Below are 25,176 nucleotides of genomic sequence, written 5' to 3'. Positions count from 1 at the left end.
TAGGTACCAATTTTAAAAGAAAAATCAGGGCTTTCAATTCTCTCTGAATTAAAAGCACTAGTGTGCTCAATCTCTCATATTTAATTAATTATGCTTTAAGAATGTGCAGTGCTAGAGCATGCTGTAGATACAGGCAGCATTCGCTACTTCTGGAAATACTAGATACTGGAATCTCATAAATTCAGCTTAAAAAAATGTTTTTAGAATTATCATTTATTATTCAACTTGTTTCATCTACGCAAATACTGTTTTAACTGCTCTCCTCTATGTCAGGAGATTGCACTGCAGAGTCACTAGTGTAAGGAATGTCAAATATGTCATCAACTTTTAAGAATGTTGTTAGTCTAAATGTACAAGAATATCTTAAAAACAGAACAGAGTCAATCTGACAGGCAGACATTTAGCTTTTGAAGAAAGTGATCTTGTTATCTTTAGATTTGGTTGGAATAATAAAATAGCTTTCATGTTTTACTTTCAGATGAGTTTAGCTATGAGAAAATAGAACACGTGTCTAACTAGGCTGTTCATTTTCCTGACTGCAAGTCCAACACTTGCAAGAAAAACAGCAGCAGTCAAGTATGATTTCAGCTTGTGCTAAAGATGATGGCAATAAAAATTATGACACAGAATATCTTTGAACTTCTTCAAAGGAAGGTCACTGAAGACCTAGGCTTATGGGACTTATTTACAACCTGTATTTAGCATTATTATTTTAACATATGATTAGTGTATTTTACAAGTCATTAAAATGTAAAGATCACTAATGATTGACTCAAAGCAGAAATATTATGTGCATAGCTTATGAAATCTATAGACAAAAATCACTTTTTTCCTAAGATGTCTTTTGTTTTAGATAGACAAAATTACTGTCTTTCTTTACTTTCTTTACTTTCTTTACTTTCCAATTTTGCAACTGTAACTGGAACCAAAAGAACCACTTTACTTATTCTCCTTCCTTAGTGGCTACCAAAGACTGAATGGAAAAGACAGTGGGTTTATGGGAATAAATTAGTATCCATATGCGGTGTTATTGGAGAAATAATGGAGGCTTCCTTCCATCACCTACTAGAAAAAAGAACTAAGACACAAGAAGATATGAAATGACTATATAATTAATGAGAACTGAAAGCCTTAGCAACAGCTTCTCGATGTTGTCATGTTGTATTGCATAACAGATTTTATTTTTCAGGCTTCCTCTTGATTTCTACAGTTATATGAAGAAAAGTTGCATAAAAGGCATTTACTCGCAGTCAGGTTCGAGTTCTACCAGATTATCTGCATCAGGATCTCTCTGCAATGGGTGACAGAGATTCATATACAGTATACAGCTATAAAAAGTGTCCTGTCCAGTGAAAACATTATGGTCCAAGAACATTTATCAGAGGTAAGTTAGAGGGAAATGCCTCATTTCTTGTACAAGGTGTTTTATGAAGACATAGAAGCTTCAGAAAACATTATACAGAGGTGGGACACCACTGTACGGCTTAAAAAGTGCATAACATACATAGCTGGAATAATCTCATAAAAGAGCAGTTTAGTCTACCTAATACTACATCCACAAGAACCATTAACCCAATGACTTGTCCAGCTATGCCTACTTTTACACGAGAGCAATTTACAAACTAAAATTGATGGAAGCTAACAATTTTGAGTGGGATAAAGCTGTTTGGAAAAGAAAGAGTTGTGCTTGGCTGCTACATCACCCGGTTTATACAACACATTTATTTGAGCTTCTAGAAAGAGTAAACAGAACATGTCTAACACCTGTACCTTGCTCACAAACCAAGTGAAATGGAAAAAGGAAAAAATAAAACCTCTTAAAATGCATCAAAGATCTCCACAAGCAAACTCAAGTGTATCTGAAATGTATGGTAGGATTTCTCTGAAGGGAGTGGAGATCATGCCATAAAAGATCATGTCCTGTTTTAAAGTAGAACAACATAGTGATGTTCAGTCTTTGGGTACAGGAGTTCAATTTTATTCAGGAAATCTAATGAAAGCTGAGGGGGAACTGTAAGGGGGAAACAGGATCTACAAATTTTATGAGGCTTGTTTGTGGTTTTCCCCTATAAACCAGCACCAAAACTCATGCTTTCAAGATATTCTATGAAAATTTTAAAAAAATAAAATAATTGAAGAATTGTTCCAGTTACTAGTAAAGAAAAACACATTTGCTTAAAAACAGTTATGGAAAATAACTAGTAGAGAAGATATCTCTATACCCTGACTTGAAACACTCAGCTTATGGCTGGCTCGCTGTATAAGCAATCTGAAGAATGCATCTTTTCCCCCAGGGCTGCAGAGAGAGTAGATGGTGAGGTCTTGCTCCATGAGGGAGCTCTAAGGGAATTGAATGGACCTGAAGATTGGAAGGGGGCATGGATGGCAGAAGCAGGACTATGACTCAAACCTCACTCTCTCAGACTTCCTATAGTCCAGCTGGAAAGACTGTTCAACAGCTATCACTTACCAACTCACTACTTAGTACCTAGGCCGCTGTAACTGAGCAGCCACATGGGTTTTCATTCTCTCCAGACCCATAGGGTGCTATAAACCTCATCAGCAATGTGGCTTTCAAGAAACCCTAGCAGGATTTATTCCTCAAGGGATGAGAGCTGCAGAATAGTCTGACAAGCATTTTTGGCAGCTGGTAACATGTAAATTTCAGACCTTTTCAATATAAAACTTGTTAAAAATATAATGGAATAAAGATTTTTTTAGTTTTAAATCTAAAATTAATTTGCACAATATTTTGTCTTTTGCCTATCTAACACTTCTGTGTGACCATTAGACATTATGAGGCAAAAAATCACTAGTTTTACTGACACCCAACTGTATGCAGTATAGCAGAGAGGTAATATGGATGCACCCCGAATTCACAAATGCTCTAAATTTACATTTAGTCCTTCATACATACAAGACTTTATATATACAGAAAGAATTAAGAAAAGATATGGCTATAATTAAAAATAAAAGCGTTATGCTGAGAACCTCATAAAATGGTCCTTCTGGTATTCAACTGTGTGTTTCAGAGGAGTGTAGTGATCCCTGAAACAGTGCACCTTAATCATGGTGGGGATCCTAGATCTTAGTCAGATACACAGTGCTTGAGATGAAAATATTATTGTGATTGCAGCAATTAAAGAGAATAAATAAAAATGACAGATTGCATTATCAATATACCTTGCCAATTGTACTATAAATACAAAGGAAGCACCGCAGTAGAAAAAAGAGCATATAAGCAGATGAACAATTACTTGACAATGTAACTTAGCAGTCACACTGCAAGAATTGTAGCTTTAGACAACAGAACTTTCTGTATTGGAAGAAGAATTTTGTAAACTGAGCAGATCAGTTTGGGTGCTACAGATCACAACTATTAGCACTGATCTTATACAACATCAAGTTGAGATCCAAGTCTTTCATAAATAGTCACACACACAAAAAAAGGTATCCTAATTATCTGACAGAAGCAAAAATCATTTGAAGGAAGGTTGGAAAGGGAAGACAATAAAGACAAAATTTGGAAAATGTTGGTAAGCTTCAATACCAGAACCTCGATCACTTAAATGAGTATCATACCGAGATCTCTGATAAAAAATTCCTAACACTTCTGTATGATAGAACTTTTTCTTCCTCAACCAAAGTAGCAATACTCAAAACTTTAAATATGCACAATAATGGTTTTCAGCTTTCAACAAAGCCAAGAAAGCTCCAGGAACAGTTATGCTTAAACAAAATACTTTAGTTCCAACTATCATGAATGCACACATCTCCAGAAGCTGCTGTTGAAAGTAACTTGAAAGGATTACAGGTTTTGATAACATTTTGTAAAATGTTAATTTTCTTATTGATGAGATTTCTTGACATGATGTTTGCAAAACTACTGTTTTTAGACACACTTGGGATAGAACTTAAGAAACAGTCAAGTGTTTTCCCCAAGTCTTCCAAATGACTATCCTAAGCAGTTCAACACATTACCTTTCCCAGTGTAGAAAAATGAAAAAACAAAACATAACCCTTATCCCAACCCAACCCAAATGACTTTTGCTAACTGCTTACTTCGGAGAGCTTTAAGAAGGAATCACCACAAGCTGTACTGCAAAAACTGGAAGATTAAGTAACAAAGAAGGATTTACAGAGTGATTACAGGCACTGAACAGATGTCTTTCATGATGAAGGATGAAACCAATGACTTCGATACACCATTGGATACTGTGAAAGAAATAATTTATTGGAACACTATTTGTAGTTTTTAGTACACTTCAAAGGAAATACCTTTTGATTGCTCAGTATTAGTAGGTCAACACTTAGATTTAGCAACAGATTTATCGAAGTCTATACGAACACACAGAAAACAGTATTTTCCAAAGAATGCTTAAAACATCTAATAAAACATTATAACCATTTCAACTCATCACTTATCTTTTACTCAGATGCTGACAAGAGAATCTGAGAAGATACATCAGTCTGGAATATAAATACAAGAGTCAAAAAAGAAGCAAGGAAGTTTTCTCTAGAATAAAACTTACCTTTGAGCCATCCAAACTGATTATCCTGTAGACATTTCTTGTGCTGTCATAGAAGTAGGAGACAGTAACAGCATGCTTGCTGGTGGGAACCCAGTTCTTCTTAGTGTTTGGGTCAATCTGGAAGACATGAGCTCGGGTGCTGAAGATAGGTTGTTCCCTGAAGGACAGAAAGTTAAAAGTCATGAACATGACTGGGATGTAATATTGTTGCGCCAAGTCATCTACCAGTTGTGCCCAGTAGGTTGCAAGTATTTCACTTTACTTAAAAAAGTTCTTAGGAAAGAAAAAAATCATGTGCTGATGTATTCAGCAGATAGACTGCTTTAATATACACATACAAGCAAAATGCAAGCCTTGAAAGGCAAAATCGGCACTTAACTGTAGAGTCAGATAAAGGCTGACATCTTTCAACAAAGATTCAGCCCTGTTTCATCACTCCTCACCCATTACCTTCCATCTATCCCTTTAAGCTGTCATTAACACGTGTAACTTCTCATTCACTGCATGTTGCCGGATGTGTGCAACTTTGAACACCCATCTTCTGAAAAGCCTTTCAGTATTCTGATTTTTCAATCTCAAATTATAATCTGAAACTGAGCTGGCTAATTAAATAGAATTACTCTAAAACATTAATTATGCTTAAGAACAATTTTATCATTGTGAAGCCCTCACTTTTTGGAGCTTCACATCTAAATGTTTTCACTGCAGCACTAAATACATACACCACGAATGGTTCAAAGTCAACTGCTTAGCAAATTAAGTCATGCAAGGTAAAAAAAAGATTACTTAATTACTTATTTTCCCTCATTATCAAGACATGCAGCCTGGAAAGAATATAGGGATGCAAACCAAGAAATTTAGAAATGGGATCAGAAAAACCAAGCTACAGTTCCAAACTCCTGCTGTGTGTTGTATTGCTATCCACCAGACCAGGCTGCCCAGGGCCCCAACACCTCCCAACACCTGGCCTCGAACCTCCAGGGATGGGGCATCCACAGCTTCTCTGGGCAGCCTGTGCCAGTGCCTCACTGCCCTACGAATAAAGGATTTTGTCCTAATGTCTACTTTAAGTCTACCTTCTGTTAGTTAAAACCATTACAGCTTGTCCTATTGCTACAGGCACATGTAAAAGATCTCTCTCCATCTTCTTATAAGCCTCGTTGGAAATAGGTAATCTTTAAGGTTCCTTCTAAACCAAATCATTCTGTGTTTCTAAGTAATACTGCATGAAATAAAAAAAATATTTTAGCATTTCTATGATGGCTATCACCTTAAACTTAGCTACATTTTACTGACAAATAGATAGTTGTATTCTTCAGGAAATGCTTCATCAAATAAGAAAAGAAAATGGACTACAAGCATTTCAATTTGGGTCTAGTTTTGCAGGCATTTTTAATTACTTTTCTTTTTCCTGTTTCTAAAATGATAATAAACATACCCTTTGTCCCTGCCCTCATCTCCCTTTAAGTAAGAGGTTAAGCTCTTAATACATTTTTCTGCCAAAAATAAAAGCAAAAGCAAAAAAAAAAAAAAAAAGAAAAGGTCTTGGAGTCAAACAGTTCCAATCTGGCCTCCTTATAAATCAGTACGTATGAACTCTCAGTAACACTTCTGCTGCTTGGCACTGAATGCACTCAGAACCAGCTGTCTCCAGTAGCAGAATTGTATTCTTCAGCTGGGAGATAAGACTACTTGAAGCCCATCTGCTGGAAGATGTGATGATCTCCTATGCTAAGTGTTAGAAGAAATAATCTGAGGAATACAGAACAGAACAAAGACAGTATTGTTCCAGTGAAAGCTAAAGCAGAATACATGCAGTCCAGAGGGATGAATGTATGTCTTAGTCCTCCATACACACAACACAGTACACTTAGTATCAACTAACGTTCTCCTCATATCACCCATTTATATAAGCAGTATTCCTAATTACTCCTGATCTCAATCCCTTGTACAAACACAAAAATTACGTACAAGTGACTTTCATAGCTCTTGTGTTTCAATATAATCTTTACATTAATTGCTCTTTTGAATGTCTAGAATAAATTCATCATACTTAAAATTTCATTCTCACTTTCAGTATTAGATAAAAGCATCTTCCACTTAACCACCCAGTTAAGCATACCCGAATGTAATGTGATACATATTACCATAATGCAACCAGTTATTTAACAGTGAGACAGTTTAAGAGCTAATCAACATACATGCAAAAAGCTATCCAGAATTATCTGGATGAAGACTGATATTAGAAGGAGAAAATGATGGCCCTAACTACACCAACTAAAAACACAAAAGAAGAGCTAAATCTAAATCATAGCTGTGTGGTTAATGAATACTTTTGACCAGAGCTGCTATCCAGTTCTGTCACAGAACTAGACCTCATACAATTGAAACATTCAAAAGCTAAGGTTTTACTGTGTACAAGCCAGGTGAAAACTATATAACCAAAGCATTTAGGAGTGCCAGTAAAAGTTCAGTTGGTCAGCCCAGAGATGATGTTCTCCTGTACTGCCACCTTCCACAGACCTAGCTATGTCTCTTCTGTTTGATTAGATTGCTTGCATGTCACTGCCAATTGATCTGCAGTGTTTCTCTGGTTTCACAAACCACAGCACTTTGCAAGGCATGCGTGGCCAGTGTATGCATCACATTTAGATAAAACACAGCATTAATAAAACTTACATGTGCTATTTTATAACTTCTGATAAACAAGTTACAAAGCATTTCCATGCTCTGACTGAAGCTAGAGGTTTGCTGAATGACACGCTGTCTCCATTCTGTGACAGAGCAGTAGGTACTGCTAAATCCATGGCATAAAAAGCACAAACCAATTAGACAAATCATAATTTTGCCAGATTACTGGGGTAATTAGGAGTTTTTTTTCAATAAGGATGCTAAACTTCAGATGCCTCTAAAATACGTTTTGACACTTGATGATGAACATTTATATTGATTACTTCTTCACACAAATGGAAGTTACCTTATGCCTACAGGTCGAAGAATGTTAAAGAATCCGTCACTGATTTGCTAGTATAGCTCTTCAAAGCTGTACAGCTACATCATTTGTACTTTTCTGCGGCAACACTGTAGAGCTACTTTAACTTTAGATTTGCTAAGACATTCAGACATGAATGTAAGTTAATATGTAAAATAAACACAATATTTACAACTTCGACTAACCAACCTTTACTCTGAGACTTTTTGTTCTTCTGCTATCAAAAGAGGTCATGATGCCCTACCAGTTTGGAAGTTTAAATTAACTCCATTGAAGTGATGTTACTTATTTAAGAAAAGAGTTTTCCTCTTGTTAAGTGCAAGACACAGTATATACATGTCTCTGTGTGTATACGTCTGCATGTACATGCACATATACACAGACAACTGTAGTTTTAGCAATACAGAGCTGCAAGAGAAGAGAACATATTTAAAAAAAGAAAAAACAATCCTATGGAAACTATGTTTGTTTCTCTTCCCTCTCTTTCACCTTTCCCTTAACATTACTTCATGATCACAAAGTACTTAGTACTCAGTGTTCACTACTCATTAAAGACAACAGTAAGAACTAAGACAAGAACTCATCACTAATTGTAGAGAGTCACTTCTTTTTCCAAAAATATCCTAAGCAGCCTTCTGTGGCAGGCTGCTAGTTTCTTTTCTTACTTAGGATAAGAAGAACACAAAAGAAACACAGATGGACTACCAGAAATGTCTGCTCAGGCACAGCAGAAACATTAAAGCTAGTATGCTGTTGTTAATTCACTTACATTGGAACATTACAACGGTCAAACAGACTAAAACGAATTAAGTGGTAAATCCTCCTGGATTTACATGGCAATGAGAGAGCCAAAGAAGTGTGATAAGCAGCACTCAAGTAGGTAGAGTCACACCATTTATTTTCCATTACTGTTAAAGAAATCAGTTTGTTGATATGTGGTCTGCATTAGCCTCGGCTTAGGAGGCAGACTTGTGTCCTAATAGTTGAATTAATTGTGCTTTCAACCACCCTTTCCATTTTGACATTTTAACATCTTCTTATCACAAAAAAAGCAGACTAATGAATGCAAGTTCCTGTGTGTTCCTTCTTCTGTATCTGGGATTAATTAAAGCTTTCACAAGTGAAGCGTAAGTTAGTACAAAAGGTTATAAAGAACTTTCCTTACCAACCCATGATTGGCATTAAAAAAAAATTAACATTCTAGTATCATTACTGATGTGTCTGATAATTCCAGACTGTGCCAGTCCTAATGCTAAAGACCACCATACTGCCATCAAACTACCATACTTTTGTTTACCGTGACTCTAAATCATGCTCACATGGATTTAACATCTACATCTTCTTAAGGCAGGGTTTCTGTTTTCTTAATTACTATAAAAATCAGAAAAGCAGGTAGGATTTTCTACAGCAGTAGCTGACATCCTACTTGCTTGCCCTTCCAATGTGCTAAAAAAAAAAATAATAATAATTGCTGGGCTAAGTTGACATGGTTTCGGTAGGAGAGGTGTTGCAAAATGTACAGGATGGTCAGGAACCAACTTGTGGAATGCAGGAAGAGAGCAGGAGAGGGACTATAGAAAGCAGAGGCACAGTGGGAGTCAGCCAGTCAGGGTCTGGAGCTACCCAAGCAGGAACAGAAGGATGACAGAAGAGTAGGTAACTCTGGGGAGATACTGGCTTGTGGAGGAGTAGCATAAGGAATGGGGACAGCAAAAGAAAAGAAGTCACCAGACACTGACTCCTGCTCTGTGCTTAGAGGGAGCCATGCAATACCTGCAGTACAGGGACAGGGACCAGGAAGGGGTTAGAGAGGGAAGATTAAATGATTTCTGCATTTATTTAATCATTTGTCTTCGTGCTAATTGACAGTCAACTTGACAAGCTGAAATGTCTTAAATCAAAATGGCCCACACCACTCTTGATCCACTCTTGTCTTAGTCACCCAATCACACTTGCTCCCACCATATACACAGTCATAATAGACCCAAATCATCATATAATATTTCCTAGGATCTCAAAAGTGTTGAAATACAGCAGGAGTTACAAATCTTCAAACAGAACTATCTTACCCAGCCAGTAGGACAAAAGAAGATGAATAAACAAGTCTAGTATGATGATATCCTTCTACTCAGCTCAGCTAAAAGAGCTCTCAAGTATCCAAGTAAATGAAAAGTCTGTAAGAATGAACATTTATGTCCCTTGTCTCAGCCATTTCTATTTTCCTGATATGGATCTTAAAAACTTAACTATGGTTTTCCAGTGTGCATTATCCATACTTCCCATTTTGGAAGATTGTTTTCAAGACAAGACCAACAATATGTGCTTGCAAGTCCTTGTCATCACATCTGCAAGTTGCAAATGGAGTAAGATCTCACTCCTCAGATACCAGTACTAAGAGATTTTGAGGGAGATGACACCCTGTATACTCAAAAGAAAACAGGATGACATTCCTGTGCTCAGATGTGGAGGACCACATGCTGTCATATTCGCAGTGAAGCCTGGAGAACAACTTTGTTGCCCTCAGAACAGTCAAGCAACACACACAGGTGACCATGACATGTGGCAGCCTGCATGCTCAACATACAGTGACTATCTCAAAGACTGTTCTCTTGGTAGACATCACACATTTTTGCAGGTGGTAATTCTGCACTAAGCTTCTGAGGACCTGTACTATCTGCCACCCAAGCTAATTTCTCCTTCTATCAGAAAGCATTAATCTTCTGCACGATCTGTTGCACTCTTGCTGATTATCCGTAGGTTTAGGATATTAAAAAAAAAGAAAAAAAAGACCATACTGCTTTTTCAAAATGACAATATGTCAAGGTCACAACCCCCTAAAGAATACCTTCCCTGGCTTGTTTGTAGAACGGTCGCAAGCTTTTGTTACCCTAAGCAGCTTCATGAGAGATCCTAATAAGAAAACAGAGTTAAAAGTGCAGCTACAGTCAAAAATAATTTGTCAGCAGTGGCATCCAAATACGAACAGTGGTTTCTCAAGAGTCAGTGTCAACAAGATCTAAACGAAATGCAAAGCAATAGTAAAATACAGCAATTTAGTTCAAAAAATGTAGTTCAAAAAATGCTGTGTGAATATCTGAAGTCTGAAAAATATACAGTAGCTTATGGTGACGGTGTTGAGTAAGCTTGCCTTCCTGATGTATGATGTATGAAAAATGCTCTCATACAGAATCTTAATCTGAACAGAAGTAACAACTGTCAGTTTGAAGTGAGAATTAAGATTATAAAGTATTTGAAACATATTCAGTATACTTATTAAATGAATAAATCTTAAGATTCTGCTTTTGTTATTTTATACATATATTAAGTGCTTCAATGTCATAGAACAAGATTTGAAATAGTAAGAAAAAAAAGTTACAACCAAGCAACCAGGTGGCAATCTCTTCCATACCACCAGTTGTTTATCTACTTCTACACTTACATTCTTAAGCCTGCTTTTACTGTTAGGCTCTGGATTTAAGGCAGGTTTACTGACAATCGGTAAAAGCTTAGGAATTTGTTCCGAAAAAGCTTAGAAAGTTTTTCATGTTCAATTAGAAGTTACTATATAAATATACATACTTAACTATGTAACATTCAGTGGCTTATTTTATACAGTATATTTTAGCACTAAATAATACAGCACAGAGCTCTGCCCTCAAGCTGTTTTCTAAACTGTTATGTTCCCATTTAATATTAGATCTTTGACCACTTCTGAATTTCTGTATCATCACAAGTAATAGCAGCAATTTGTTAGATTTGAGAAGAGAAAAATGGGCTAGAACATTCCGTTAAGCCTTTAAGGTTAAGGAAACAATACTTTTAACTGTGCCAGAAAGAACACTGCATTGTTAGATTTTCAAGGATCTGAAGTTTTGATCAACTGCAGTGCTTCAGCTTGAAATCCAATATTATGCGGTACCTAATGGTCATAACTCACAGGAATTTAGAAGAAAACAGTTCATTTACGTGTTCAAATTCTCTTTTCTATAAAGTTGCCTTCTGTAACTGGTGGACAGAAAGTAAAGTCTTGCCAGTAATCCACAGCACACCTGCCTGGCCTAATCAGCTCTGGTTAGTCCTAATACGTTGCCATTCCAACCATAAGGTGTAGCCTTTGCTTACAATATTACAATATTACAATATTTAAAAATCTACAGTAGACATTCTAATGCCCAATACTGCCTATTCTTAGGCAGAAAAGGTCCAAACCGTGGTCTGTCAACTCCAGTCCCATCTCCTCAAGGGTCTTTTGTGCATGCTACACAATCCGTGCGCTTTCTCCCATGTTCTTTTTCTCCTCTTCACTCTGCTCTTACACGTGAGCAAGGAAATTTCAAAAACAGTACAACTACATACCATGTTTTGAAATAATTACTATTCCTATTAAATTAAAAATCAGATTGAAAACACTAAATAATTATACAAACACTGAATTTCTAAAATTCCTTAGATGTCATTTGGATTTTGTGTTGAGGGACATGGTTTAGTGAGTACTATTGGTGATAGATAGGTGGTTGGACTGGATGATCTTGAAGGTCTTTTCCAACCTTGGTTATTCTGTGATTCTGTGATGTCAAAACTCCTACTAAAATGATGAAATAGTTTTTAATATTAAGCAGTACAGATATAGCAAAAGCATTGTTGGCCTCCCCTCTTAGTCAAACTACACTGCACAGTGGTGACAGTAATGTTAAATGGATTTTGAGACACAGCTGGTTTTATAACAATTGATTTAGCAGCTTTGGCCCAATAAATGGGGAATTACAACACACTGTAACTTGCTTCAGCAGTTGTTTACTACTGGAAATGATTCTGTGACGGGCTTGCATGAAAGTATCTTCCATGAAAAGATTCCAGAGCAGTGGTATTACTCCTAGTGAAAGCAGACAACAAGCATGCATTTCATTTTTGCCATGGTGATCCTAAATTATCACGTGGCTAACTATTAATCAGTGTGTGGAAGAAAACAGACCTGAGGATGTGGCTGGCCATGAGCCAGCATTGTGCTCAGGTGGCCAAGAAGGCTAATGGCATTCTGGCTTGTATCAGAAATAGTGTTGCCAGCAGGAGCAGGGAAGTGATCATCTCTCAGCGCAGATGAGGCTGCACCTTAAGTACTTGTGTTCAGTTTTGGGCCCCTCACTGCAAGAAAGACATTGAGGCTTTGGAGATTGTCCAGAGAAGGGCAACAGAGCTGGTAAGGGGTCTGGAGAACAAGCCTTATGAGGAGTGGCTGAGGGAACTGCCATTTTTCAGTCTGGAAGAAGCACAGGGGAGACCTTAAAGCTCTCTACAACCTTTAAAGGTTGTGGCGAGGTGGGGTTTGACCTAGCAATAGGATGAAGAGGGAATGACCTCAAGTTGCACCAGAGGAGATTAAGGTTGGACATTAACTTTGTCTCCAAAATAGTGGTTAGGTACTGTAACAAGCTGCCAGGGGAGTGGTGGAGTCCCCATCCCTGGAAATGTTCAAGAAAATGTTAGGGGTTGTTCTAAGGGACATGATTTAGTGGGGAAATATTGGTGGTAGGTAGACAGCTGGACTGGATGACCTTAGAGGTCTTTTCCTTTGGTGATTCTACGATTCTATGAATGTTAGAAAATAAATATGAAGAAAGGTAAGAAGATGTCTTCTGCAGATCCAAATCAGAAGAGATTCAACAGAAATGTTACAGAGAACTTCATATTCACCCAGTTCTACATCTGCACCATTTTGTTTCATCCTAGAGAGACAACCTATCATTCAGTTCTACATATGATACATTCAGTAATAAGTTAGTGGAGTTGACAATCTCTCTTCCTCAGCAAGATATGTAAATATCTGTAGAAATACAGGTTTAAAAATATTTGTGTAAAAGCAAATTTTATTTCACTGTTCAAAAAAACATTTCCACCTGTTTCAGCCAAAAAAAGGTTTTCACCTAAAACCTCCCAGGTTTTAAGGGTGTAACTTGCCTCTATTTTCATGGAATTCTCAGAAATCTACTATCTTTGAAACACAGTACTCCTATTTAAAAAAAATGGCTGAAATTTTAGAGTAATTAAAGAAGGATGAGGAATATTGCACTATATTCGTACATCTTAAAGTCCCAGACTTTCAAGAAAAAAAGACCTCACAATATTCTACTATGGGCTCAGAGATATGCCTTACAAGTACACAATCGGGCAAATACCAAATACTAGCTTTATATAAAAGGATACGGATAGATATAGGGTAAATTTGACACGAGCAAGCAGACGACTTTAATGAAGTCAGCAAAGATAAACAAATCTATATGTCTACTTGAATTTGTACATACCAATAAATAAAAGTTTCTGTATGACACAGAAAGCAAGTAATCACAAAAAGCAGGGCAGAAAAGAATTTTGAAATCTGATCTAATAATATTTTGGTACATCTGCTAATGCGGATGGCTTCTTTTTGAGCATGCAATCCTTTAAAACAGTCCATTCAGTTAAAAACAAAACAACAACAACAACAAAAAACCCACAACCCACTGGATATGTGCTAGTCTCAAACAAATGCTCAGGAAGCCCTTGAGATGTTCCAGAGGCAGAAGAGGGAGAAGAAAGGGAGAGGATATTCGACAAGCATGCACTGCAAGACAACTGTATAATACGTTGTCAACATACAGAATCAGAGGAGTTAGGACTACTACGGCTGGGAAAATGAGGCTCTTGCTATTAAACAAAACAAAAAACAAACAAACAAAAACATGAAACCAACAAAATGTACAGAAGAGCTATGAGAGGATTCATTTAAACCCACTCCTCTTCTGGATTTGTTTCCAGTTCCTAATAGGTCAGTGAAGCTTATCCTAATTAACAGAACATTCCTTCCAACTAAAAGTTAACAGTCTGTGATTGTTTCCAAGTCCCCCACTTAGAAGCTACGATGACACAGCATGCTGTGCCTATAGGCTCCACCAGGAGCCATCTCCCCACAGCATTACACATCCACTGATGTGATTTGATTCTCTGTTAGCATGTTACTTACACAGCCTATCCCTCCCATCGACAGGTACCTGGCTTTAATAACATGCAATAATCGCCTCGAGCCCATCTCTCTTCCCAAGGATGGGCAAGTGATTTCTTAACATGTAAATCATTGTTTTTCCACACCTGTTTTTCTTCTGAAACAGTGTATAGGCTGGGTGGCTGCAAACACTGGGCAGAGAACAGGAACAGAGAACAGGAAAAGAGAGGGAGATGCTATCAAAATATTCTCCCACTGTGATCATAATAAAGCTTGCACCTGATCTGTCTTAAATTGAACTTGCGTTACTATGCAATACCTATACCTGCTTACAGATAATAGCTCTTAGCAAAATTTATAATAGTAAAGAGCATCTTACACAGCACAGACTTAATATTAACTATATAGCAGAGAGATTAAAATCTCACATGTTTAATGACAGTGGCATGGCAGCTGGCAAAGCACGAGACAAACCAGTGTCCAAGCACCCACACTTCATACAAAACAAAAAAAAAATAGTCAAACACAATGAATTTCTTGTGGGGACAATGGTGGTGGAAGGTGAGGCACCTTAGAAAAGAGTAAGTCTTAAATGGAGGCCCAAGCATCCAGGCTTCAAACCTCTGAGACTTAGCTTTCTAACTCATTACAGATCATTCATTTGACGTCATTAATTCTTTCTTGACCCCCTACCTCTCTGAACATACACTTTTCCAACATATTCCAACAGCACTTCTGTTCAAGCATCTCACTGGCTACGTAGCTCTACAAAACAGCAGGAACAAGAGCCCCAGAACACAGCAGTGCTAGCCTACAAGCTGCTTTGTTCAGTCCACCCAACAACAAAGAAAACAGGTCATAAAAGTCCTGCTGTCCATAAAAATCACACTTGACACTAAAGCAGCAAACTTCTACATTCTGAAGAAAATATATAAAATTAAGGTTTATATTCTTGACCAAGAAAAAAACAACAAAATTCTGTTGGATTTTTGGTATAGTGGCAGTGAACGCAGAGTTGCTTAATTCATGGGCTGAAGAGTTTTAAAAAGAAGAGACGAAGAGCAAGATACCTCCGTACCTGGAATATATATACTGTACTGTTAACTTCATTTTTAAAATAAAAAAAAAAAAAATTGACTTGCTACCACTTCTATAAATTCTGGTATTTTTTTAAAGATCGAACCTGGGAGAAAAGGCTTTTATCCAGTGCCACCAGCTACTGCATAATGCTGAAGCTCTATGGGTAGGCAAAGATGGTTGTTACTGGAAAAATGCCCACCAATAATTTAATATTTGACTGTGCAAGCTTTCCTAAATTTAGTATTTTCTAATTTGACCTTCAGTGAGATTTTGAGTCCTCCATCAAGTCTCATCATAACCTGTGTCAAACTCCTAATGGCTGTATTTCAGAGTATGCAGCAACAGGGGCAAAACTGATGCATTCGTCAACTGAGAGATATGTAGATTTTGGAACCTAAAAAGGAACAGAAAGATAACAAGATCATAGAATCATTTCATTAAGTGCTTCCACTGAGATAATCAGCAATTACATAGCAAACAAAGATAATACTAAAAAATGAATATTTTTGGATGAAGTTAATCTTAACTAACGTTTTTCAGATCATCTTTGATTTCAAGAGAACACAATTAATATTAGTCATAATTTTGATGAACAGACCTCTCTGCAAATTGCTCACTACAGAAAAATAAGGGAATATCTATCCTCCCAGATTAGCATGAGACAGTTGGAATTTGTCACTAATGAATTTCTGTTGAAAAATATGGTTTCCACACTTGGCACCATGATTTTTAGCAGCTCTCCCTGTAATACTTCTTACCAGTGTTCTTCCACTACCTTCTTTATTGGCTTTAAACTCCTATTTAATTAATTGTACATCTTCATACAGAAAAACTCACACCTCCTTACCACTACTCACCCCCATCAACCAAGTCAATCACCTTCTTTATCTCCAAAGTACTCATGTTTCTATGCCTTCTACATATGAAAATGCTTTTTATTCCAGTTGGTCTGTCACTTGTTATTCCTTTTATTTCAAACTTAAAACTCACAAAACTTCTACTCGAATATTAAGAAATCGACAGTTAACAATCAGTTTAGAGTGGTTTTACACTTAACTCTCAGAAAGACACACCTTCAAGCAAATCATCAGAGCAATGTGCATTCACACTGCAGACATCTCAGCACTTCTGCTCCCACCAGCAAAAGTATCTCAACTTACACATGCAGAAGGCAGAACAAACCAGGCTGAATAGACATGCACTTCATAACTAACACCATCAACCAGTCTTCAAAGAATTCAGAATTCCTTCCAAGATGCTACAGCTGCTTACTGTGTTTCAAAAAGAATCATTGGCGCACATCACAAGATGAGAATTGGATTATTTCATCTGTGTCAAGGAACTGAATTAGACTCCTAGAAAGGTAAACAAATTAATTTTATATTCATAGGTAACAAATCAATTTGTATCATCCCACTGAGCACTGCAGGAACTATAAAGCCTCTTTAATTCACTCTGAGTATGCCATTATCTTGCCAGCAAGTCCCTCCCTCTGGATAACTTACAGCCTAGTAAACTACTGAATGTTGGAAGTAGAGGCTGCATCTCTGATGAGCCATAACTGCAAGTGACAGATCTCCGTTTCCCTAATTGTTAACACTATACATATGCAAAACAAGTTCTGAGACATATCCCACCCCTGACAGGGCTCTGCAAGGGAAATCACCCAAAGCATTCATAGCATGCTTCCAAATCCTGCTTCCCCAGCTATTGACCTGTCTGGTCACCCAAAACTCACATGTTAACATCCAAGAGGGGCTTAAATGAACCATCAGATAAAAGTCCATGTAGAAGAAACTGGCAATCTCTAATAGGTTTTGCATTTTGAAAAACAATACTTATTAAGCAACTGAACTGCTTAACCTTGTAAACAGAATGTTATGAGAAGAAAGTACTAATACCATAATAAACTGCAAAAAAATATTAGTGTATACAAGCGAGTGAAGATGAACAGTTCTTTAGGAAGGTAATCATATATATGACTTGATAATTTAGAACAAACTTTTGTACTTGCAGTTGAGTGATCACTATTTAACCTGTTTCATCTTTGTCTGATACTTGATCATGATCACTAATTCTCCAGACCTCTGGCATAACAGCATACTAGTTTATAAACTCAATGGCATCTGAAGTCAGAATTCTCTTTTTTCGTTTGTTTTTCCACTTACTAGTCATCATGACAGTCACATTCCAGGCAACAAGGTTAAATGCTATTGTGCCATCCTGCTTAGGGATATCTCTTGCTCAAGATGATAGAAGTTTCAAAAACCATCTCTTCCCAAGCAAAGTCTATCATTTCCTGGTAGGAACCCCAACACTACTTAAGTCTAGATGTTCTAGATGTCTAGGCAGCAGGCTTGCTAAATTACACACAGGAAATTCTTTCGTGTTTTGTAGAACAAGAACAGTTATTGGCATGGAAGAGGCATATACTGGGGTGCTGACAAAGTGTTTGGAAAATATCATCTAGAATCTGAAAATAATTTAAACAAGGATAAAATTTTTCTTGTTTGATTGTAGATTATTTGACTATAAGCAAGAGATAAAGTCAGCAGCTAAACCACTTTGCGCTCTAAGACCACCCTACATAGCATCACAGTCCTCAGTAAACCCTGTGTTGGAGAAAACGCATGTAACAGTTTCTCCAGTATAATCCAGTATACTCTTTTAGATTTTTGTACAGACAAGCCAGGTCTAGCAGACTGCTGAAAATTAACAAGCACAAGAAGTAGGAATTGTGAGAACACATGTCAAAGATGATTTATTTCACCAACACTTCACTGTAAAGTGTTGACCATATAAATGTCATTCTTCAGTTTTCAAATTCAAGGAAGATCTCATATATCTCACTACAAGAATAGCTTCAAAATTAGTTATGGATTCACGACCATAACATACTCTTGACAGAACAAGACATTTAAAAGCATGTTTTTAGAAGTTCTAGAACCTTTACAGTAATATCTAATATGGTCTTTACTATGAAAGGTACTATGAATAGGAGAAAAATGCCATTGCTCAAAAAGCTGGGAGACAACCTAGCGGACAAGTCTCAAAAACACTTTCCAGACTTCGGCTTCAAAACTGAGGAGCAAACTAAGATATGTATAGCTAGGGCTCTGAATTGTTGGAGGTTTTCTGATCATGTTATGTCAGGCAGACAATGCTACAGAGAAAGATAAGCCTGTATTGACACTTTGCCTGTGTCAACTCCTGTACTTGCACAGACACATAGTAGTAACTCAGTCAAATACTTATCTGGCATACTGCATAGTCAGGTATTTGTGCTGTAGTTCAGACAAGAAAAACCAGTTCACATCTTCTGTTGTCCCCTCTTTCTGGTGGGAAGCTCAGTGAAAACTTGATGGTCAATATGTTGACAAAGAACACAGCCACAAAAAAGGACAAAACACTGCCTGTGAATTGTTCGCGTGTATATGGAAGAAGGAAAACCTGAGAGGAACTGCATATTTCAAACATCTCCCTTTTCATTCAATAAAAGCCATTACTCAAAGCCAGTCTTACTGATTGGAGTCACCATCCCTGGATGTTTGCAAGAAAAGTGTAGATGTGGCACTGAGCAACTTGGTGGCGATGAGTTGACAGTTGGACTAGATGATTTTAGTGGTCTTTTCCACCTCTGTGATTCTATACTGTTTCTTAAATTTGCTCATCTGTAACTGGAAAAAAAAAATCATTGCGAGGATATGGTAAATGTCAGTGTATGCTCATATCTGGCAAAGCAGCATTATTTATTGCTTAAACAGCGTCTGCCTGGACCAAATTTTTTAATGACGACTGGTATTCACCACACATTTGCCAGCAGAAAAATGTGACAGAATGCAATATTGCCAGAATTATATTTGTGAGGCAGTTCCAGAAAAATCAATACTATATTCAAACACAGTTCCATTACTTTGCAGAATGGAGCAGACAATATTAACATTATCACTGGGACTCTGTGCTGATGCAACAGTGCCCAGCACTGCAAGATCCAGATGGGATAAAATCACAGCTTCCTCTAGCATCCTTTCACATCTTACCTCTGTCTCGAACACATTAATTTTGGTGGATCCTGAACTGCCGAGCCTCAGGAAAAATAAAAACTAAGATACTCAAAACAAAATCAGGAAAAGAAACCTATATTCACAAGTAGATCTGAAAACTGACATTTAGTGGTGCAATTCCTCCACACCCATAGCACATTATTTAAGACCAGGCACATCTCAAAAAGCTTTGCAGGGAGAGTAGCATGAAACACTGAAATAAAAACCACGCTTGCAGAACCTACAGATGGCTTTTTCATAAGAAATGCATTTAATATACATTTCAGCCTAACATAGCATCCAAAGGAAAACGTACAAAGTTCTCTTAAGTAATGCACAATGATTCGTTTCTGTGCTCACTATTACACTTCCTTGTTAGTATGACTACAGCCACATGAAGGGCTGCTTCAGATACAACAGACACTTTGAAGATACAAGCATACTGTAAGAATATCTGTAAATATATGCCTACAGTGGTGAGAGCTCCATGTCTGGTCCCAGGGTCACTGGGTACATCTACAGTGCACTCACTCCCTTGCCTCTTAAATAAAAGAGCTCCTGATCTAGAAAAGTGAAGAGACCTTGACACTTCAGGCTTAACAACTTCAAAATTAAAGATACCTAAAAGGGTAGAAATGCTAAGCTTCTAATATGCACATGACATTTGCACAGTTTAGATGGTCAGTGATCTTGGAAAACACTGGAAAAACATAGGCTCAACTAAAACTATGTCCCAGGCACCTTTAGTACTGAAAATCTAGTAGTAAGTCAGAGTTGCATCACATCTTAGATAACATCATCTTCTTTTAGCACACTAATACAAAGGCATAGATTCAGAAGGCTGTGATGTGAAGAGTGACCATCTAAAAGCTTCGCATCTAGTTACGGTCTTTGGAGACAATCATGAAAAGTAAAGTTTTCCTACAGAATTTCCATAAAAACACTGACTTCCACTTATTTTATCAATTAGCAAACAGAAATGGTCTAATGCCAGTTAGGTGACATTGCCTCCTCTAATCAGAAGTGACAGCCTGTTACAGGATATTGGTCTGTTGCATCCTTTCTTGTTTCAAAACCAGAAATTCCCTCAAGGAGAGGTCTGACACACAGTTAAGGGTCCTGCAAGGTAATGGTAGTAGTAGCAGGGTGGGAGCTCTTTGAGAGAGAGACATCACAAAGACATACACAAAACATTCATCTGATGTTTGCCTAGAGATACTGTGAGTAAAAATAAATCTCAACATAATGAATTAGAAGGATTTACATGTTTTTCAGCAGAACTAGGACTTCACTCATGAGCTGGTCTATACTCTCCTTACAATGCGTGGCAATATTGGAGCAGATCAAATGCAGCCATAAGGTATTACAAATCCCTTCACTGATTAGCATGAAGATATCTCCCACAGCAGTCAGGACACTTGTTTACGTATTGCCCTTTCAGAAAAGCTTATTTAGTTTTCTCATGCTTATTTTATAGTCATAAAACTACTGTGACAGAAGATAATTTAGGCAGGACTGAGGTCTCCATGCATTATTGTCTGACAGAAGGGTTTATTAACCATTCAGTGCTGTTTTACACATCCATCTGTCCAGATATTTATACCTTACTAATTTTTTTAAAAGACAATCGCTATATGTGGTTATCTGTTTCTGTTACACCCTACACAATGCTACAGAAGACAGCATAAATTACTTGCTGCCACTGCTTTCCCACAAGAAGCATCTCATTTTACACTTGAGATAGCAAAATGACCAGGAATCGCAGTAATACCAAACTACCAAGAAGGAGCTGCGCCTTCTCGCCCTTTTATCTGCAGTATTTCTGCATCAGAGCACTGCTGAAAGAACTGTTGCTTAGAGGAAGCTTTGGGAGCCTCATTAATCTGGGTGAGAATAGAATGAAAAAGGTCAAAGAACTTGAGTGAGGTCAAATTCAATCGTTAGCAAAGATTCTGGTTCCTAACAGCATTGCATTGCTTGTTATCCAGCTAAAGAAAGGAAAACAAAAAATTTAAGGTCAAGAATTCACTATGAAACACCTGAAAAAGCAAGAAATCAACAGGTAGCAAACAAAAGCCAGTTTCCACAGCAATATTTGTCTATTTCATATGCTCAAGCTGTGTAGGTTTTCACATAATTTTAGATTCTAAAGCTCCAAATTGGTTTCGTAGAAGTTATTACAAGCTTGAGCGTAGAACAATGAGTTCCCCTACAGCTGTAGAATACTCCCAACAGATTGGGACCCTACACCTTGAATGCCTTAAAGACACGCATCTGCCCAACCCTCTATGCTTCAACAAGGGTGGGAACCAAGAACGGACCAACCAGCAACTGCCATTTTCCACTGACTGACAAGAACTAAAATGAAATACTTATTTCCAGGCAACAGTAATGTTAATAAGTACATCTTAAAATATTCATCTTCCACAATACTCTCTAGCCAGCTTAAGAACTCCAGTATTGTAATTCTGCCATCTCAAACTGACACATAGCACAACCATCTCTGGGAAGATAACATACTAAATATAGTCCAAAGTGAAGAGAAGCTGAAGTCTTTATAAAGACACCTTGATTAATGTGACATGACAGCGACAAGAAGATCTAAAGAAACTTCTACCTTGTAATTCCTTGCCATTCAGCATGAGTGAAAAGCTAGTAAAATGAACTTGGATACTTGTCCGCAGAACAAAAGACCATTAAGAAAAACTACACATTGATAAACTAGGAATTAATCCAAGAGATTAAGTTTTACAGAACATCAGATTCTTGATTTTGGTAGAATTCATGGCCATATAGCTTCCATACTGCTTCTTGCATGAACTGTATCCACTAAGACTCAGTAATGATGGCATCACAGCCCCCGAGTATCAAGCTCTAATTCCCCTGCCACCAGCCCAAGTAAAGGCAATGCCAATAACCAGTAAAATAAGGTAATAATTTGCAGCTTTCAAAATAAAATTTAACTCAGCTACATACACATTAATCTGGGCTACCAATACACATTCTTAGTATGTTTACTTAAGATCTACTTCTTTGGAATTTTTTAAATAAACAAACCTTTGCTCGAAGATGACCAACTGTACTGTACTATCATTTTATTTTTATTGCTCAATACTTTTGTACTGGCAATACAAAAGAGACCTTATGAACTAGCATAGAACATACTGAGTTCTGATTTTCTTACTGAAGAACAGTCATCCAGTGGGGGCAATCCAAGAGAAAGGCCTGCACTGATAAATGGCCTGCACTGACAGTGACTACTGCTCAGAACTTCTTATGCAACAGGAAGGACAAATTAGAAGGGGGAATGAGAGTGGCAGGTGGAGGAACTAGAGTATATATGTACTGCCCCTGGGGCTTGATTCATTTACCTTCTCCTGTGAGTAAAGAGGGATACACACACAGACATGAGGGACAAAGAACCAAGGAGAATAGCTACACCCTATAGGCTGCTCTCAAGCTTCAAATTTCTCACTGCAGCTTCAAGTACTTCACTGCAGAACAACTTCAGAGACCAGCAACCTACAGCTAGATATTCACCACACAGCTACTTCATTTGTCAGACGGTGCTCAACTAGGCATGCAGGGTGAATTATTCTATCAGAACAGGTAATTCTTCATAATAACACATAAAACTAAGAAAGGCACTGCTGGTTAGCTAAGCAATTGTTTCTCTCCAGTTCCAATTTCTCTTTGCCCAGACCATAGATAAAAGTAAACTCTCCACCATCCAGACACTACAGATTCACCATACGAACTCATGCATGACAGCAACATCCATTAACTACCAAATATACAAAGGTTGTTCCAAAAGTAGTGCATTCTACTTATTCCCATGGAAACTTCAACAGATAGAAATAGCACAATAACTCTATTTGACAGAGTACATCTTCGCTACTTTAGCCAACTCGCACGGAGCAGCAGATCAAGATGCTCTTCATTTCGTGGTCTGACATCTGTGCAGGGCTGTCCCCAGCATGGCTTGTCTTTCACATCCCTATTGCCACTGCTGAAACACACCACCCACTGTCTCCCTCTACTCACATCCACAAGTTGCTCTCCACAAAATTCCAGCAAGTGTCTGTGAATGTCAGTGGATGCTATCTTTTCCACATGAAAGAATTCAGTGCCACACCTTCGCTTCATTCACACTTCCATGTCAGATGCCATTTTGTCAGACTGCCCCTCTGCTGCCATCTGTCACACAGCAACAACATGGAATGGAATACTGGTGGGAAGGTTCAAGCTTTACCACTGACATGTGCCCTTGATGCTATGATTCAACAGAATAAAATAGGAGGCATTACTTTTGAAGTAGTCCTTACATGCATGGACGCATGATTAGCAGCCATTTTCCAACTTGCTTCTAAAGGGCTTGATTTTAAGACCTTAATAGAGTATCAGAAGACTATTTTTATAACTGCAGTGTTAAGATTCTAGTACATGTTGGTCTCAAAATAGCCCAAAATCCATAGGGAACTGCATTTAGATGCTAATTCAAAACAGCTTTTGAAAGAAGATTCTGAACATCAGCAAATGCCCAATACATAACTGCAGGTCTACAGGGTTGGCACAGGCTTAGATGTGCTCCCCCAAATTTGCATGGCAGGGGAACTATCAATAACACACTCAGATTTCTAGTTATCTCCCTCTGTTAAAAGATGATCTGCAAAGGAACACTGTTGCCATACCTCAACGTGTATCATCTGAAGGGTCTTCAAAACATATGCCAACAACTTTTACCATCTTGACCTCAGTACAAAGATATAACCCTGAAGTCATCACAAAAATATCTTTGCATAATTTCTCCAAATATTTTTTGTATAGTTTTTCAGTATTCAGTCTTTTCACCACTCTCTACAGATATCAATTTGCTTATTAAGAAACTGCAGCACTCACACACCAGCATCACTGAGTTTATTAAATGGAGGGAGCTTTTAATCTTTTTTTTTTTTTAAATCAAGTATTTGTTTTCAGAAAACTCTGTTAGAGGAAAAACAATGCAACAATGCTTATTACTCAACAGTTCCCAGTATTTGCAGTAAGCTACACCTAAACAACATATCTGCAAATAATACTGGTTTTAAATAAATATTTTTTTCCATTATTCGAATTTTAAAACATGAAAAATTCTGTGCCTGTTCAGCAGCTTTAAGGACAAAGCCCCCAGACACCGTACTACCATTCAGCCTTTTGCCAGGTTTTCAGAACATATGACCACTTCTCTGAAGATGCAGGTGGCTGCAAGCTTGGGTTTATTCTGCACGGATTTTTTTTTAATGGAAAATAAAAGCTAATGACTAACGAGAAGATCCTTTTTACATCATGCACGGTGAGCGTGCCCTGCTGACTCGGAGTGCTGGGGAGCAAGTGCCACCACCACCACAGTCAGGTTCGTACATTGGAGAGTTCCATGTGCCTTTGACAGCTGGAGGAGCGATGCTCCTGCAGCTCCATGTTACTGCACTACGCTAATTTCACATCCAAATTCCTGAATGACCAAAAAACAAATGACTAGAGTTGTAACTCTTATACCCTGAGCTATACAGCAGA

At 37.6% G+C, this 25,176-nt stretch overlaps 1 protein-coding gene across 1 annotated transcript in view; it reads right to left on the bottom strand.

Moving 5' to 3' along the window:
- The window catches only part of HOMER1 (homer scaffold protein 1), a 93,524-nt gene that overhangs the window by 66,783 nt on the left and 1,565 nt on the right, over window positions 1-25,176 (bottom strand). The window contains exon 2 of the mRNA XM_085213676.1: window positions 4,533-4,689. Coding sequence (XP_085069802.1) covers window positions 4,533-4,689 — 157 coding nt within the window. The remainder of the gene's footprint in view (window positions 1-4,532; window positions 4,690-25,176) is intronic.

This window comes from Meleagris gallopavo, chromosome Z (assembly GCF_905368555.1).
Source record: "Meleagris gallopavo chromosome Z, MGAL_WU_HG_1.1, whole genome shotgun sequence".
In the NCBI taxonomy this organism is placed as follows: domain Eukaryota; kingdom Metazoa; phylum Chordata; class Aves; order Galliformes; family Phasianidae; genus Meleagris; species Meleagris gallopavo.
The sequence above is the reverse complement of the archived record's forward strand: the minus strand, read 5'-3'. Positions and strand labels throughout refer to the sequence as shown.